Source organism: Esox lucius, chromosome 24, assembly GCF_011004845.1.
Source record: "Esox lucius isolate fEsoLuc1 chromosome 24, fEsoLuc1.pri, whole genome shotgun sequence".
Lineage (NCBI taxonomy): Eukaryota > Metazoa > Chordata > Actinopteri > Esociformes > Esocidae > Esox > Esox lucius.
The window spans coordinates 4,879,595-4,891,867 of NC_047592.1; the positions used below are offsets into that span (position 1 = coordinate 4,879,595).

General features: G+C 41.8%; 1 protein-coding gene across 1 annotated transcript; it reads right to left on the minus strand.

The window, feature by feature from the left end:
- Window positions 1–1,290: 1,290 nt before the first annotated feature.
- On the minus strand, window positions 1,291–11,953 carry LOC105029474 (4F2 cell-surface antigen heavy chain). Its single transcript, XM_010902850.3, has 11 exons — window positions 11,840–11,953; window positions 11,085–11,302; window positions 10,764–10,954; window positions 9,562–9,735; window positions 8,492–8,583; window positions 8,172–8,308; window positions 7,644–7,756; window positions 6,480–6,554; window positions 6,084–6,295; window positions 4,528–4,741; window positions 1,291–1,782 (listed from the first exon to the last, which is right to left on the minus strand). Exons 2-11 carry the CDS (start codon window positions 11,276–11,278, stop codon window positions 1,646–1,648), a joined length of 1,539 nt encoding a protein of 512 aa, XP_010901152.1. The 5' UTR covers window positions 11,279–11,302; window positions 11,840–11,953; the 3' UTR covers window positions 1,291–1,645.
- Between the last annotated feature and the right edge of the window lie 320 nt (window positions 11,954–12,273).

The window sequence follows — 12,273 nt, forward strand, 5'->3', positions numbered from 1 at the left end:
CGGTTCAAAAAAATATTTTTTTATGTGTCTGGAGTCTAGTTCTGGACTTGAAAATCAAGCAAAGTTCTCCATTGAGCTTGATTTTCAAGTCCATGACAGGATCTGGGTCCTCGAAACCATCCCTTTGTGTTTAATACATTATCCAGAGTGTAATCATGAAAGTTGCCTAATTAACTATGCTTACAGAGATTATCACTAACTCTACCTACCAATCACTGCTCTTAGTTATGAAATATTCTCAGAGCTGCCTGCTCTTTGTTGTCTAATCTGTGCTTGAAACTCATCACTTGACCGAAGGACCTTACAGGTGTTCTACGCGGGCTACAGAATGTGTAGTCATTTAAATAACTGTGAATCTCTGTTACACTAACATTGTGGAATATTTTGATTAGATCAGTCGTAAACAGGAAAAAAGTTAAATCAATCATACTTTCTAGCGGAACAAAATTTGAAAAAACTCCCAAGGGGGGCAAATACTAATGTTACTCTATCTCAAGCTATTGGCAGGCGTTTCTGTTCTTTTCAACAAGTTATTTTAAGGACTTGCGTGTGACCAAACCTTTGTCCTGTACATTACATACCTTAGGGGTCACCCTCAATGTCTTTTCTAGAACTGTCTTTAGACCAGCAGTTGCCAGTTATTTCCCAGACACCTAAACCCCCCAGGAGCCATGCAGATGAGCCAGACATCCATCCCCAAACGTAGAAAGTGGGTCCATCGACGGTAACAGAAACCCACTGGTTGACGGGTTTCACCTACATGCGGCTTCGGGAAAGTTCACACACGACTACACTCACAGCTCTGACACACAAACCTTACTTTAACGTACCCATGTGACCTTACAACATTCTCGCTTTCAGACCTCAGAACCGGAGAGAACACTGAAACGTCATCCAGCCTTACAACGTTCTCTCAGACCACAGTACCAGAGAGAACACTGAAATATCACGAGTTCTTAAGACGTTCCCGTTCTCAGACCACAGTACCAGAGAGAACACTGAAGCAGCATGGGTCTTAAGACGTTCTCATTCTCAGACCACAATACCAGAGAGAACACTAAAATAGCACCCAGCCACTATCCAGCTTGACAGTGGGTAGTCACCTTAGACAGGGACTGGAAGTGATCTGGTGAGGCGAAGACTAACATCTCTGACACACTTGAACACCTGTCGTCTTCTCTGGCTCCTGCTGCACAGCATAACGGTACGTGGCGTTAAGCCAATGTCTCTCTTACACACACGCGTTGAAAATAAACACACGCAGGTGAAAGAATTAGGACAGACGAAGACTTGTTGTCGCTGTATGCTTGTTACCAGGCAATTTTACACAGGACCTTCTTTATTTTTACTCATTTCAATTTTTAGTCAGCACAGTATAAGGAACTCTCGTCACGTTCCAAACTAACTGCTTTTTTATGTTCACCAGCAATTCAACATTTTACATGAACGAAAAGTTGCTTTTAAAACTTTTCAAACCACCAACAAAAGCACTTCACCTGAAATGTTTAGAAGAAAAGTTCTTTTATCCCATACATTCCAAATGCTAGCTCTTGGCGTTCTAAAAGAAATTCTTCATTTTTGTGTTGATTCTGTTTTCAGTTGGTGTCTGTGCTGTGGTCCAGCCCGGGACTGTTACGGAGCCCCTCTAGGCGAAGGGGAACGTTAGGAGGACAGCCTGCCCAGGCCCCAGAACCAGTTTGTCCAGTGACACAGGGCTGTCGGCAGCCAGGTTCTCTGGATCTGTAGTGAGCTTGACTTTAACCTGCTCCGGGAGTGTCACGTCTGGAACAGAATGACACACTATTAACCCGTCTTCTCATGTTCCCTTTACTCTACTAACCCACCCAAACCCTTTTGTCTTGTCATGTTCCCTTTAATCTGCTAACCCACCCAAAACCTACCCAAAACCTTTTGTCTTGTCATGTTCCCTCTACTCTACTAACCCACCCAAAACCTACCCAAAACCTTTTGTCTTGTCATGTTCCTTCTACTCTGCTAACCCACCCAAACCCTTTTGTCTTGTCATGTTCCTTCTATTCTGCTAACCCACCCAAAACCTTTTGTCTTGTCATGTTCCCTCTACTCTGCTAACCCACCCAAACCCTTTTGTCTTGTCATGTTCCTTCTACTCTGCTAACCCACCCAAACCCTTTTGTCTTGTCATGTTCCTTCTACTCTGCTAACCTACCCAAACCCTTTTGTCTTGTCATGTTCCTTCTACTCTACTAACCCACCCAAACCCTTTTGTCTTGTCATGTTCCCTTTACTCTGCTAACCCACCCAAAACCTTTTGTCTTGTCATGTTCCTTCTACTCTGCTAACCCACCCAAAACCTTTTGTCTTGTCATGTTCCTTCTATTCTGCTAACCCACCCAAAACCTTTTGTCTTGTCATGTTCCTTCTACTCTGCTAACCTACCCAAACCCTTTTGTCTTGTCATGTTCCTTCTACTCTACTAACCCACCCAAACCCTACCCAAACCTTTTGTCTTGTCATGTTCCCTTTACTCTACTAACCTACCCAAACCCTTTTGTCTTCTCATGTTCCCTCTACTCTACTAACCCACCCAAAAACCCTTTTGTCTTGTCATGTTCCTTCTATTCTGCTAACCCAAAAACCCCTTTGTCATGTCATTTTCCCTCTAATATGCTAACCCACCCAAACACTTTTGTTTCCCATCCGGCCCAGCAATCTACTTAGAGCCCACCCCTCTAACCTCTGAGCAGGAAAAAGCTTGCTTTACCAGAGGTCGCTTGTGGAGTAATGTAATTATTTTTTTTAATTTGTGAATACATTGTTACATAATTGTTTTTTCTTCCTTTATTAAAGTAAGTGCCCTTTTTAATACACATATATAATTTATGGAGCCATTTATTCCTTTTCATTATAAACTGTATGGAGGTCTAATTTGGAAAAGATGATTACATAATGACATCCAGAAAGAATTAGAGACATTAGACTCCAATCTAAATTATACGTGGGTTGTTGAATGAGAGATATTATACTCTAATGTAAATTATATCTGCGTTGTTGAATTAGAGATATTAGACTCTAATGTAAATTATACCTGGGTTGTTGAATGAGAGATATTAAACTCTAATCTACATTATACGTGGGTTGTTGAATGAGAGATATTAGACTCTAATGTAAATTATATCTGCGTTGTTGAATTAGAGATATTAGACTTTAATGGAAATTATACCGGGGTTGTTAAATTAGAGATATTAGACTCTAATGTACATAATACCTGGGTTGTTAAATGAGAGATAATAGACTCTAATGTAAATTATACCTTGGTGGTTTATTTAGAGATATTAGACTCTAATGTAAATTATACCTCTGTGGTTTAATTAGAGATATTAGACTCTAATGTAAATTATACCTGGGTTGTTGAATGAGAGATATTAGACTCTAATGTAAATTATACCTCTGTGGTTTAATTAGAGATATTAGACTCTAATGTAAATTATATCTGGGTTGTTGAATGAGAGATATTAGACTCTAATGTAAATTATACCTGGGTTGTTGAATGAGAGATATTAGACTCTAATGTAAATTATACCTTGGTGGTTTATTTAGAGATATTAGACTCTAATGTAAATTATACCTCTGTGGTTTAATTAGAGATATTAGACTCTAATGTTAATTTTATCTGGGTTATTGAATGAGATATATTAGAATCTAATGTAAATTATATTTGGGTTATTGAATGAGAGATATTAGACTCAAATGGGAATAATACATCTGTGGTTTAATTAGACATATAGGCTAATGTAAATTATACCTTGGTGGTTTACTTAGAGATATTAAACTCTAATGTAAATGATATACCGGTGGTTTATTTAGAGGTATTAGACTCTTATGTAAATAATACCTCAGTTGTAGAGATATACCACTCTAATGTAAAATTATACATTGGTGGTTTATTTATAGATATTAGACTCTAATGTAAATTATATACCGGTGGTTTATTAGACTTATATAAATTATACCTTGGGGGTTTATTTAGAAATATTAGACTTTTATGTAAATTATACCTCAATGGTTTAATTTGAGATATTATACTCTAATGTCAATTATATCTGGGCTTTTCAATAAGAGATTTTAATCTCAAATGTAAATTATACCTTGTTTGTTCTATACGAGATATTAGACTGTCGTGTAAATTATACCTAAGTTGTTGAATCAGGCATATTATACTCTAATGTAAATTATATCTGGGTTGGTGAATCAGGCATATTATACTCTAATGTAAATTATATCTGGGTTGGTGAATCAGGCATATTATACTCTAATGTAAATTATATCTGGGTTGGTGAATCAGGCATATTATACTCTAATGTAAATTATATCTGGGTTGGTGAATCAGGCATATTATACTCTAATGTAAATTATATCTGGGTTGGTGAATCAGGCATATTATACTCTAATGTAAATTATATCTGGGTTGGTGAATCAGGCATATTATACTCTAATGTAAAGTATACCTGGGTTAGTGAATAAGAGATACCAGAATCAAAATTATACCTGGGTTTTTGAGGTTCATGGTGACGGGGGTGGAGCCCCAGTTGACGGCCGTCACGTATCTCTCGCTCTGGTCCCAGAGACGCAGGAACGCCAGGGAGGAGGTGGAGGAGTGGAGGAGGAAGTAGTCCCCGTGCAGGAGGGAGCGCTCTTTACCTCGGAGATCAGAGAGCGTCTTAAACCACGAACGGCAGGTCAGACGATAGGTCCTCTGAGCCTGGAGAGGGAGATCCAGAAACACCAATGCAGAGTTAGTCAGCGAAGGTCGTTCTCAACCCAAGATCAGCTGAAAGAACCACGTGAAAAGTTCTGGGCAGGGGGAAAGGTCATGTTTAATTTCAATGTTTTGTAATAAAACCATTTAAATGGCTTTTCATGCAAACCACAATTCCCCTGTCAGCCCTCTGCTCCTGCATTGTTAAGGGATTTTAACAGCTTTAACAGTGCTATTTATGCTTTTTAAATACTGAGTGACCTCTCAAATAAACGTGTATAAGCACACAGTGTAATTTACAAAATATCTAAATATTTACAAACGACTAGGTTACAAACTTACAGGAATCCAGGTCTAACGATAAATGAACTATAAAAGTCTTAGAACGCTGTTTGGAAAAAAAGTTAGAAACTGTTTATTACAGACTGCTAAAATAAAATTTTACCTGGTAAATAAATAAGAACTTGGTGAGCAAATAATTTTAGTGCTATAAGGATTTGACATTTATTCAGTCCAGTGTGTTGCCGTCACCTGAAGCCCTTAAATGAGACTGATTGGTTCTGACAGCAATTACACCAGCTACAAACAAGGACAGACTCATCATCTTTTACGTAGCGAGCTAATAGCACAACCGCCGGCCAGGTCTATCACAGGGATCCTACAATCTCGGGGCAAGCTACCGCTCAGTCATTCAGGTGAGGCCTTGAAACGGAGCAGGGGTTAATGATGTTTTTTCTGGAAGACTATTCCACAGAACGGCAGCCGAGTTCGAGGCCGTTTCTTTCCCCACAACACTCTTTAATCTGAACGGAACAACATCAATATCACACCGCCTCGTGGAATAGTTCTGGAAATACCTGACCACATTACAGTAGCTACGTGGGTACTTGTGCGCCCTACTGTGGCCAATCTAAGACAGGACAATTCATTCTGAGAGACTGATGTTCCATCAGAGGCTTTGAGAGAGGGAACAGTGCAGAAGTACTTAGACATTTCAGAATAATCCTGACTAATTTGTTGTGAGATGTCTACCGTTTTATTTTTGTTAAATAGGGCATTTCCCACTACTTTGGGACAAATCCTTTTTTAATGTTTGACTCGTACGAACGTCCTGCTTAACGAATGTGCATGCCAGGATTTCTGGCTACACTAGTTAAATAACTGCGTCGTACAAATTAGGTATTTCAGTTATATTTATCCAGAAATGATCTCAACAACTAGCTATCGTTACCATGTGGGCCTCAAACGCTTACAGTACATTGTCAGGGTCAGAATCATGACGTGTCATTAGAACAGATTAGAACTTGGCATGGAACATCAGAGTGCTTCATGATGTCATAATGACCTCTGCAGTCTGGTTCTTCCCCGATTGGTCGGTGGCTGGCTCTTCCTCCGTGTCCCACAGCATCACAGGGCTCCCCGTGCCCTGGTCCGTCAGCCCAATCTCATCCCCGTAGTTGAAGACGGGTGTCCCTGGCAACGTCAGCAGCAGCAGGTGATAAAGCCTGACCAGTTCTGGCTTCTCCACAACGGACGCCAAGTGCTTCCCGGAAATACCTGTTCCAAGAAAGAACGAGTATATATTATATTAATAAACAAATCCACTAAAAGTTGTATTACAAACTATGCAAAAACATATATATAGGTATAAAACCTGGCATTTTCAACTGGCTTTCTGTCAATGTGCTATCTTCATAGCCTGGCCAACAGTCTTAAAGCCTTTAATCCTCTCTGATCCTACCTCCTAGTCCCCAAGCCAAGGAGCTCTGTTTCTGGGTTGAGATCAGGCCTTGGATGGCCTCGGCCCGCTGGACACCTGGAGGATGGAGTGACAGGAGATGAAACGTTTCATAAAACCACCGTGACAATTCCCCTTATCCTGAGATAATACTACGCTGGTTACACGTCTCATTCCAAGGCTACAGTGGAGGCTAACCAGGTCCCATGATATAATGAATAATACTACGCTGGTTACACGTCTCATTCCAAGGCTACAGTGGAGGCTAACCAGGTCCCATGATATAATGAATAATACTACGCTGGTTACACGTCTCATTCCAAGGCTACAGTGGAGGCTAACCAGGTCCCATGATATAATGAATAATACTACGCTGGTTACACGTCTCATTCCAAGGCTACAGTGGAGGCTAACAAGGTCCCATGATATAATGAATAATACTACGCTGGTTACACGTCTCATTCAAGGCTACAGTGGAGGCTAACCAGGTCCCATGATATAATGAATAATACTACGCTGGTTACACGTCTCATTCCAAGGCTACAGTGGAGGCTAACCAGGTCCCATGATATAATGAATAATACTACGCTGGTTACACGTCTCATTCAAGGCTACAGTGGAGGCTAACCAGGTCCCATGATATAATGAATAATACTACGCTGGTTACACGTCTCATTCCAAGGCTACAGTGGAGGCTAACAAGGTCCCATGATATAATGAATAATACTACGCTGGTTACACGTCTCATTCAAGGCTACAGTGGAGGCTAACCAGGTCCCATGATATAATGAATAATACTACGCTGGTTACACGTCTCATTCTAAGGCTACAGTGGAGGCTAACCAGGTCCCATGATATAATGAATAATACTACGCTGGTTACACGTCTCATTCCAAGGCTACAGTGGAGGCTAACCAGGTCCCATTATATAATGAATGTGTCATCAGTGATGACTCCTGGGTGATGTGAAGGACTATTCAGATGACAGTCAAACCTTTCTTAGTATTGGGAATGCTTTACATAGTATCCTGATCTGATGACTCTTCAGTGTTTTAAAAGTTAATTACATGACAAGCATCCGTGGTGGGAGAAGAGTGTATGTGGGTGTTAGAATCACCAATGTTGTTTGAGTAAATGTTCATGCGTATGTCTGTGCGTGTGTGTTACCTGAGTGTCTGGGGGGGTTCAGTACATCAGACAGTATCAGATCAACGCCGGAGGTGTTTAGGAGTTTTGAGACGTCTGGGGAATCCAGACCATTTACAATGCCTATCAGAGCGCTGAGGGAGTGGGAGGGAGGGAGGCAACCAGTTAAACATTCTCCATTTAAAGGGCATCTTGTTAATACTGCACTGCTGAATGTATACAGCCTGTCCTGGACAGCCACAGTACCGCCAAATGACCAGGAGAGGGCACTACCTTCTGTATCACTGGGCCACTGCAAAAGCCTTGCCTGACCACCAGGGGGCAGAAAGAATAAAGCCCCCAGGCTGCTCGGCATGTGGGTCTGTTTTTCTGCTCCTTCTAACTGAATTAGGCTGTGATCCAATGAAAGCCTTTTAGCCGGTCTTCCTACTGACCCCACAGAGTCCTAACAGCGCATCTCCTGACCCAGCACGATTTACATCATCCAGTTCAAGTCGTCTTTCTATCTGAACGTCCGGCTCTCTCTCTCGTCCTCTGCCCTTTGGTTACCTCTTCTTTGTGTCCTCTGTGGCGTTCCTCTGGACAACACCCCGAAGCGAGATCCATTCAGGAGATGTGCTGGCAGCAACGAGGCCCGACACCTGTACCCCATCCACACCCACGCTCAGCCAGTGTTCGGCAGCAGCCTATGAGACACATTCAGGATACACAGTTCCCCAGTCAGGGGGGTACCGCAGGAAAGGCGGTTCATTAACACACGCACACACACCTCACACACACACCTCTCACACACACACACACACACACCTCTCACATACACACACCTCTCACACACACACACCTCACACACACACCTCTCACACACCCACCCTGAGTTTGTCCAGGACTTTCCCGAGACTGTCAGATCCAAACCATGGGTTAGCTCCTGGGTTAGGGGTCATGTTGAGCACCACTGACATTCCTGCCAGAAAGAAATACAGGAGTCAATCCTCAGAACATTTGCATCATAACAGACCCATAACCCCCAGTCAAGAGGATTAATGTCCATGACTAATATTACTTTATAATACCATGGTAGGAAGAGTCAAGAGGATCAATGTCCATGATTAATATTAGTATATAATAACATGGTAGGAGTCAAGAGGATCAATGTCCATGACTAATATTACTTTATAATACCATGGTAGGAGGAGTCAAGAGGATCAATGTCCATGATTAATATTAGTATATAATAACATGGTAGGAGTCAAGAGGATCAATGTCCATGACTAATATTACTTTATAATACCATGGTAGGAGGAGTCAAGAGGATCAATGTCCATGACTAATATTACTTTATAATACCATGGTAGGAGGAGTCAGGAGGATTAGTGTTCCTACATATAACCACATGTCAGCAAATTTGTATCTTACTCATAATGTACTTCAGTAGTTCTGTAACTAAAACAAGACAACATGGTCAGGTTGTTCTTGGCTGGGTCCCCAAGGTAACCTACAGCGTTCCCCCAGGCAGGAAACGCTGCCTCCAGTTGGATTGATTGGTAGACTTCCTCTTTTTACACGCTGCTTTTACTCTGGCTTTCAACTGTGCTGAATCAGCATTCAAAGCAAGACCAATGGTCAGGAAGTTGCAAACAGGCTGTAGATTATTTTAAAATGTCTATAAAAATGTTAAGCGAAGACTCAGTAACCATAACACACGAGGGAATTCTTCATTAAATTAGTTTTGATACTTTCAGCTTTCCGTACTACCTATGTCTGTACCACCTCAGGTCCATTCAGAACCACCGGTCTGTACCACCTCAGATGCATTCAGAACCACCTGTCTGTACCAACTCAGGTGCCTTCAGAACCACCTGTCTGTACCACCTCAGGTGCATTCAGAACCACCTGTCTGTACCAACTCAGATCCATACGCTGACACTTCACAGACACCCACCCTTCTTGTGAGCCTTGTCCAGCAGAACCAGCAGGTCCTCTTCCGTTCCCACATCCGGGACTATTTTGAGCAGGTCCAAGGAGATGGCAGTGTCCTCCTGGACAATGTGGAGAGGCCCCAGAACCAAGCCTTTCACTTTTAACTGGTTCAGACTGTCCAGAACCTCTACAACACCTACAGAGACAGATAAAGAGGGAGGGACAGGAGAGGTAGACAGAGACAGAGAGATAGAAACATGGTCAGACTGTCAGAAAGTGGTTTCAAAGAGCATACACAATAACTTTCAATCGGTAAGTACATTTACATGATTTTACTTGGTGGACAACATAGTGACAGAATACAAGAATCTACAGTCCAAGAGAAGGGAGACGGAACAAAAATGGAATGTGAGAGGAGGCACAGAGTGTGGTTAACTGACTGAGTATTGACTCAAAGCAGCTGTGTGTGACTCTCTCCTTTAGATCTAGTCTGTGTGTGAAGGGAGCACTGAACCAAGTGTGTGTGCTCCCGAGGCTGGACAAAGTGTGTGTGTGTGTTTCCTTAATCCACAAACAGTTTACCCTAACCTACATATCAGGATGGGAAAACTTCAAGAGACAAAACATTTTTTTCAGTTTTTCTTGACAACAAATAAGTGAAGGAATGTTTGCGGAGACCTTTTCTATTAAAGTGCTATAATTATCATCAGAGAAACAAAATAAAACATTCTTTCCTTAAAAAAAAACTGCACAACGTTGACTACCTTAGCTTGTTTTTCCAACCGAAAGAGGACTTGAAGGCATTCTTTAGTTCAGTTTAACTCAGATAGCTGTTATCCGACTCAGCATTACTGAGGCAGCTGTAGAGCCATGAGATAGATGGTCACGAGGCTGCCTGACTTACACTCAACCTAACTCCCACTCAACCTACACTGACTTACACTCAACCGACAGGACACAGACATATACACAACTGACAGGATACTGACTACACTCAGGGGGGATGTGTGTAATGTTGGTATGTATACATGAGGGGAAGACAGGTCCCCACAAAGATGTCCCCACGTTTTGGGCATGAGGTAAAATGTATAATAGAGTGAACTTCTAGACAAATAAAAATAAGCCGTTGACGTTTCTAAGACGATGTGGATCACTGCTCTACATGCACAAACTTTGGACAAGTATTGTATGTATGTGTGTGTGTGTGTGTGTGTGTGTGTGTACCTTTGATTCCCTTGCCCTTATTGAAGGCGTTCAGGTCAGAGATTTGATAGAGGGGGCCTTGGTTCCACCAGTTCATCTCTGGTATGGGTTTACACCTGGGGGCCTGGACAATAATCACTATGGCCCCCGCCAGCATGCCCACCCAGCCTACCCAGAACAAGGCGAGAAGCACCCAGCGAGTCCTCACCCACCTGGAACAGAGAGGAAGGAGCAACCAGAGGTGACCCGTAGTTAAGGTTGATTTTGAGCAACATAGATAGCTACATTGTTTTAAAAGGTGGCTAGTTTGTTGGAGGTCGTACAACCAGGAAGTATTTTTACCCGGGTGTGCCAGCAACCTTCATGAGCTCTTCCTTGGACAGACCGGTAAACTTGATATCCTCGTCTGGGACTTTCAACTTCACACTACCGTTCTTCTCGGCTCCCGCGCCATCTCCGGTCATCGGCAATTTCTCTAGATCCAGCTCGTTCAACTCAACCTCCTTCATATCGACCTCCGTGTCTCCCTTGTTCATTTTCGAACAGTTTATATTTTTTGCCTGGAAAAAAACAGCGTCGACACCTTTTTGTCCAGATTATCTTAAATTACACCCAACCGCTATTACACTAATGCCGTATTTTACAGTTTGAAGAGTGTTGTCAGCCAACAAAGCTACGTCATAGTTTTGCCGTTAGGAACCGTTAGGATCGGTAGGCTACCACCGAATGCCCCATAGAACGATTCAACACCGTGTAGTGTAGTTGTTGACTTGAGAAAATAAATGTTGACCGACTCAATGTAAAACACACCTTTCTCGGTTTCTACTAGGTTAAGTTAAAACAATAATTTATATTTGAGCTGCATACCAAATTGTTTTGTTAAACTAATGCCAGCTATATTAAATTGCTATGTAGGCAAAAAAAAGAGTTAGGTGGTAAAGACAGACGTAATCATTTAGGTTGATAGGCTAATAATCGCGCGCATCACAGTCACAATCTCACAGAACAATCTCAGGTAGAAGCTACACTTTTTTGAATACCTCTCAAGTTTCTATTTTCACCCAAATTCCTGCAAACAAATGGCTTGATAAAATTACCTGATCAGGAAAGTCAAGTCAGACTTCGTTTATTTCGCAACAGGTGGCTTGCCTTCTCCCTACCCAACCTCGGCACTAGAAATGTCCTTACAGTACTAGGAGCTCTCTCTCTTATTTATATAGCGGTAGGGTAGCGTCTCTGCCCATGACTGAACGACGCACCAATAAGACTCTTGAAAGTTGAGTATTGCGTTTGATTGACGGAGTTTACAGTTAACACATTAAAACATCCTGCCGTTTATTTCTGCGTGACCTGGTTGTTACAGGAATTTCGTCGCTATAGGTCCCTTTCACTTATAGAATTGGAAGAACAGTTTGAGATAAACTATCCACATAAAAAATTATTTAACAATTACAGTTAAATAGAAAGTAAAACAATATGAATCCTTGAAATGTTTTGGTAGGTTTAGAAAGTTATCTTTGCTTCAACTCAA